This window comes from Theropithecus gelada, chromosome 16 (genome assembly GCF_003255815.1).
Source record: "Theropithecus gelada isolate Dixy chromosome 16, Tgel_1.0, whole genome shotgun sequence".
Taxonomy (NCBI): domain Eukaryota; kingdom Metazoa; phylum Chordata; class Mammalia; order Primates; family Cercopithecidae; genus Theropithecus; species Theropithecus gelada.
This window is the reverse complement of record NC_037684.1, coordinates 56,111,164-56,117,163: the sequence shown is the minus strand read 5'-3', so window position 1 is coordinate 56,117,163 and position 6,000 is coordinate 56,111,164. Positions and strand designations below refer to the sequence as shown.

The 6,000-nt window shown below is 50.3% G+C and overlaps 1 protein-coding gene across 1 annotated transcript in view; it reads right to left on the bottom strand.

The window, feature by feature from the left end:
- The window catches only part of TBCD (tubulin folding cofactor D), a 183,014-nt gene that overhangs the window by 171,540 nt on the left and 5,474 nt on the right, over nt 1–6,000 (bottom strand). Inside the window, exons 3-4 of the mRNA XM_025361420.1 lie at nt 4,124–4,221; nt 2,470–2,571 (exon numbers count right to left, since the gene is read on the bottom strand). Coding sequence (XP_025217205.1) covers nt 2,470–2,571; nt 4,124–4,221 — 200 coding nt within the window. The remainder of the gene's footprint in view (nt 1–2,469; nt 2,572–4,123; nt 4,222–6,000) is intronic.

Genomic DNA, 6,000 nt, shown 5'->3' with positions numbered 1-6,000 from the left:
TTTTGAGACGGAGTCTGGCTCTGTCACCCAGGCTGGAGTGCTGTGGCCGGATCTCAGCTCACTGCAAGCTCCGCCTCCCGGGTTTACGCCATTCTCCTGCCTCAGCCTCCGGAGTAGCTGGGACTACAGGCGCCCGCCACCTCGCCCGGCTAGTTTTTTGTATTTTTTTTTTTAGTAGAGACGGGGTTTCACCGTGTTAGCCAGGATGGTCTCGATCTCCTGACTTCGTGATCCGCCTGTCTCGGCCTCCCAAAGTGCTGGGATTACAAGCTTGAGCCACTGCGCCCGGCCCCTTTTTTTTTTTTTTTTTTTTGGGAGACAGAGTCTCGCTCTGTCACCCAGGCTGGAGTGCAGCGGCGCAATCTCTGCTCACTGCAAGCTCCACCTTCTGGGTTCACGCCATTCTCCTGCCTCAGCCTCCTGAGTAGCTGGGACTACAGGCGCTGGCCACCGCGCCCGGCTAATTTTTTGTATTTTTAGTAGAGACAGGGTTTCACCATGTTAGCCAGGATGGTCTCAATCTCCTGACCTCATGATCCGCCCGCCTCAGCCTCCCAAAGTGCTGGGATTACAGGCGTGAGCCACTGCGCCCGGCCGAGGTCAGGAGTTCTAAACCAGCCTGACCAACATGGAGAAACCCTGTTTCTACTAAAAATACAAAATTACCCTGGCGTGATGGCGCATGCCTGTAGTCTCAGCTACTCAGGAGGCTGAGGCAGGAGAATCGCTTAGAACCCGGGAGGCGAAGGCCGGGCGCGGTGGCTCAAGCCTGTAATCCCAGCACTTTGGGAGGCCGAGGCGGGCGGATCACGAGGTCAGGAGATCGAGACCATCCTGGCTAACACGGTGAAACCCCGTCTCTACTAAGAAATACAAAAAACTAGCCGGGCGAGGTGGCGGGCGCCTGTAGTCCCAGCTACTCGGGAGGCTGAGGCCGGAGAATGGCGTGAACCAGGGAGGCGGAGCTTGCAGTGAGCTGAGATCCGGCCACTGCAGTCCAGCCTGGGTGACAGAGCGAGACTCCGTCTCAAAAAAAAAAAAAAAAAAAAGAACCCGGGAGGCGGAGGTTGCAGTGAGCCAAGATTGTGCCACTGCACTCCAACCTGGGCAACAAGAATGAAACTGTCTTTAAAATAAAAAAAGTTTTTTAAAAAGGGCTGCATGTGGTGGCTCCCTGTAATCCCAGCACTTTGGGAGGCTGAGGCAGGAGGATCATGAGGTCAGGAGATAGATGGGCGTGGTGGCGGGCACCTGTAGTCCCAGCTACTCGGAAGGCTGAGGCAGGAGAATGGCGTGGACCCAGGAGGCGGAGCTTGCAGTGAGCCGAGATCATGCCACTGCACTCCAGCCTGGGCGACAGAGCAAGACTCCGTCTCAAAAAAATAAAATAATAAAATAAAACAAAAAGAATAAAGAAACAATTATCAACTTCTAATAAAAAAAGGAGTACCCTTTTTTATTAGATCCAATTTGTCCCTGCAATCATTCCACTGGGGGGCGCTGGAGGCACTAGGGAAAGAAGGGCATGGAGGGCAGAGCAGCAGGGAAATGCCCCACAGCTCTCAGCAGGCACGCCCACGCCGAGACAAGCCACTGCACAGCACGGTTATAAACCATGTGCTCTTCCGAATACATACTGTGCAGAAGACAGCGAGCACAGCAGGCCCCACTGCCGTCCGAGGAAAGGCCCCTGGCGAGGCCGGCCGTGGGCTGGCATCCAGGGCCCTGGACACCAGCAGGGTTCCCACCAAGTCCTGCTTGATGAGGGCCCCTCGCTGGCTCAATCTGCACAAAGCGTGTGCTTTATGCTGGCACCTGCTCTCCTCCTGGGGGTCTGGAATTTTATTTCATGCCAGGCCGAGGTGCCCACGTGGCCAGACGCCAGCGAAAGCCCTGGGCACTGAGGCTCAGACATGCTTCCCTGATAGACACCTCACAGGTGAGGTCACATCTCACTGCTGGGGGAATGTCACCCCCGCTGTGGGACCCAGCTGGAGGACCCTGGGAGCTCCTGCCTGGTTCTCCCCAGACTCCATCCCATGTGCCTTTTCCCTTTGCTGATTGTGCTGTGTATTATTTTGCCCTAACAAGTGAAAGCCAAAAGGAGGAATCTATGCTGAGTGCTGCGAGTCCTCCTCGGGAAGCATCAAACCTGGGGTGGTCTTGGGAACCCAACACACTTATACTTCCACGAGTTAAAAAAACATATGAACAATGACGGATTTATTGTTAAACTATACATAGGCATAATTTTTCTTGATAAAGGGGCAATTTTAAACAAAAACAATTTAAAGCAACTTGTACAAGAAGGAAAAGTCAAAAGAAAAGAAAGAAAAGAGGAGTGACACAAAACAAAGGGAGATAAAACTGAAAGAAACAGGAAGGGGAAGGTGCAGCAGGGTGGGGCAAGCAGGGAGGAAGGACAGGCACGAAGGGGCTGGAGAGGAGGGGGGAGGCAGAGTCGCTCACCTCATGGTCCTTGGGATTCTGATCTGTGACCAAATCTAAAACAGGCTCTACGTCAGCAACTTCGTGGGGAAATAAACTAAGAAATGTTTTATAGCCTCGAACCTATCAAATAAAGAGATGCTGAATTATTATAAAATTTAAAAATACAGAGAGCAGCAAAATTGCCTTTCTTCCCTTTCATCAAAAATCACCACCTATGTGACCCACTGATCAAAGAGAATTCTGTCACATTACAGTGGCACAATTTAATAAGACCACAGTCACCACAAGAAAGCTACCCATGGCCAGGAGCGGTGGCTCACGCCTGTAATCCCAGCACTTCGGGAGGCTGAGGCAAAAGAACAGCTTGAGACCAAGAGCTGGAGACTAGCCTGGGCAACACAAAAACTTAAAAATCAGACAGGCGCGGTAGCTCAGGCCTGTAGTCTGAGAGGCTGAGGCAGCAGGGAGAATCATTTGAGAGCAAGAGTTTGAGGCTGCAGTGAGCTGACTGCACCACTGCACTCCAGCCTGAGTGACAGAGCAAGACCCCATCTCTCAAAAAAATAAATAAAATAAAAAGGCTATCCTTCCTTCCTAAACTGGCTAGTGTTGTTCATTACCATATTTACGCCATCAGTCATTAAATATGTTCATTTACATGACTGTCCTCTGACATTTATGAAGAATAAATGCATACAAACCTCAAGGGCTCAAATTCATTAACACTTCCATGAAACTCAGTGATACCACACCTTCCGGAGAAATCCTAACCTCAAACAGCAGAGCTACAGAGACCTGCGTGTCCTTGGCAGCCCACCCGCAGTGTCCTCTCGCTGGCCAAGGACTCTCCCACCAGACAACAGAAATACTGCCTCACCACTACGAACCCCAGGTCCTACCCTGAGATGGCTGTGAGTACTCCCATAGTCAAAACTGCCAACAGTGAGCCTCTGGGCCAGCACAGAGACACCCGCAAGCTTGCAAGAAAAGCAGACTATGGGACCCCAACTAGACCCACTTGCTCAAAATCTATAGTACAGCAAAATTTCCAGGAAATTCATCTGCACGTTAAAGTGTGAGAGGCACTTCCATTCTACCGTCTCGCGCTGTCACTCAAGCTGGAGTGCAACAGCGTGATCTTGGCTCACTGCAACCTCTGCCTCTCATGTTCAAGCCATTCTCCCACCTCAGCCTCCCAAGCAGCTGGGATTACAGGCATGTGCCAACAAGCCCAGCTAATTTTTGTATTTTTAGTAGAGACGGGGTTTCACCGTGTTGGCCAGGCTGGTCTCGAACTCCTGACCACAGGTGATCCACCCACCTCAGCCTCCCAAAGTGCTGGGATTACAGGTGTGAGCCGCCGCGCCCGGCCTCCTTTTCCCTTGTAAGAACTTTTTCTGAGTTAGTCTCATCTTCACCCCATTCCCTTCCTAGCTAGATGGTGCTTCAATCTATTCAAATGCAAGATGCTAAATATCTTGACACTGTTTCAGCCAAAGGGCGCACATCACTCAATTCTGATCCCCAACATACAGTAAAAAGGGACAGAATTAAACCCACAACTTGTGTCCGAGAACTGTCTGTCTTGAGAAATAACATTTTGGAGGGTAACCTCTGGACCAAGAATATTACAAAAGCATCTGTCAGCTCTGAAGGGCTATGGTAACGTTACCTTGGTGATGATGTAAAGAAATTTAAAAGCCAGATGCACAAGGGAAGCTGGAGATGTCTGATCCTGCACTATGTCCAACAACAAGTTCATCATCCATTCTAGGGAAAAGCATATGAAACATTTACTGTAAAAGTGAACATCAACATGACACTGAGCCCCGCCAGGTGTGGTGGCTCATGCCTGTTTTCCCAGCACTTTGGGAGACCACGGTGGGAGGATCATTTGAGGCCAGAATTTCAAGGCTGCAAAGAGCTATGGTCCTACTACTGCACTCCACCCTGGGCACCAGAGCAAAACCCGTCTCTTTTTTTTTTTCTTTTTGAGACAGTCTTGCTCTGTCCCCGAGGCTGGAGCGCAGTGGCGTGATCTTGGCTCACTGCAACCTCCACCTCCCAGGTTCAGGCGACTCTCCTGCCTCAGATTCCCAAGTAGCTGGAATTACAGGCACACGTCACCACGGCCAGCTAATTTTTGTATTTTTAGTAGAAACGGGGTTTCACCATGTTGGCCAGGCTGGTCTTGAACTCCTGACCTCAGGTGATCCATCCACCTCGGCCTCCCAAAGTACTGGGATTACAGGCGCCTGACCCAAAATGCTGTCTCTTAAAAAACAAAAACAAGCAAGCAAAAAGACATAGCTAGATTAAATGCAAGCAGAAGGAAAAAGATATTCCAACCAATCACGAATCGTAAGAGCTGGAGTGGCTCTGTGAATATCAGACAAAGTAAATGTCAGAACAAGTAATATTATCAGAGATAAAATGGATGTTTCATAATAATAAAAGGATCAATTCATCATGAAGGCTTAATAATTCTGTAAGTATACACACCAACCAACAGAGCTTCAAAATAAGCAAAGAAAAAGCTGAGAGAAATGAAGGGATAGGCCGGGCACAGTGGCTCAAGCCTGTAATCCCAGCACTTTGGGAGGCCGAGATGGGCGGATCACGAGGTCAGGAGATCGAGACCATCCTGGCTAACACGCTGAAACCCCGTCTCTACTAAAAAAATACAAAAAAATTAGCCCGGCGTGGTGGCAGGCGCTGTAGTCCCAGCTACTTGGGAGGCTGAGGTAGGAGAATGGCGGGAACCCGGGAGGCGGAGCTTGCAGTGAGCCAAGATCGCACCACTGCACTCCAGCCTGGGCAACAGAGCGAGACTCCATCTCAAAAAAAAAAAAAAGAGAGATCGAGACCATCCTGGCTAACAGTGAAACCCTGTTTCTACTAAAAAAAAAATAATAATACAAAACAAATTAGCCAGGCGTGACAGCCAGCATCTGGTTAGTCCCAGCTACTTGGGAGGCTGAGGCAGGAGAATGGCGTGAACCCAGGAGGCGGAGCTTGCAGTGAGCTGAGATCTCGCCACTGCACTCCAGCCTGGGCGACAGAGCAAGACTATGTCTCAAAAAAGAAGACATCCAGACGCTGGGTCTGGGTCTGGCAACACCAGAAGTGGAAAGACAATGGATGGAAGCACACTTTCTGTCTCCACCCAGCCATGCCATCCACCAACCGCAAAAATCCATTCCTTGTTCCTCAGACCCGTGACAGTCCAGAAAGTTCACCTCCTACAAAAATCTAAGTCTCACTCTGTCACCCAGGCTGGAGTACAGTGGTGCAATCTCGGCTCCCTGCAACCTCCGCTCCCTGGTTCAAGCGATTCTCCTGCCTCAGCCTCCTCAGTAGCTGAGACTACAGGCATGCACCACCGCATCCGGCTAATTTTGTATTTTTAGTAGAGATGGGGTTTCACCATGTTGGTCATGCTGGTCTCCAACTCCCGACCTCAAGTGATCCACCCGCCTTGGCCTCCCAAAGTGCTGGGATTACAGCCGTGAGTCACCACCCCCAGCCAAAATGTGTTATTTGAAAGAA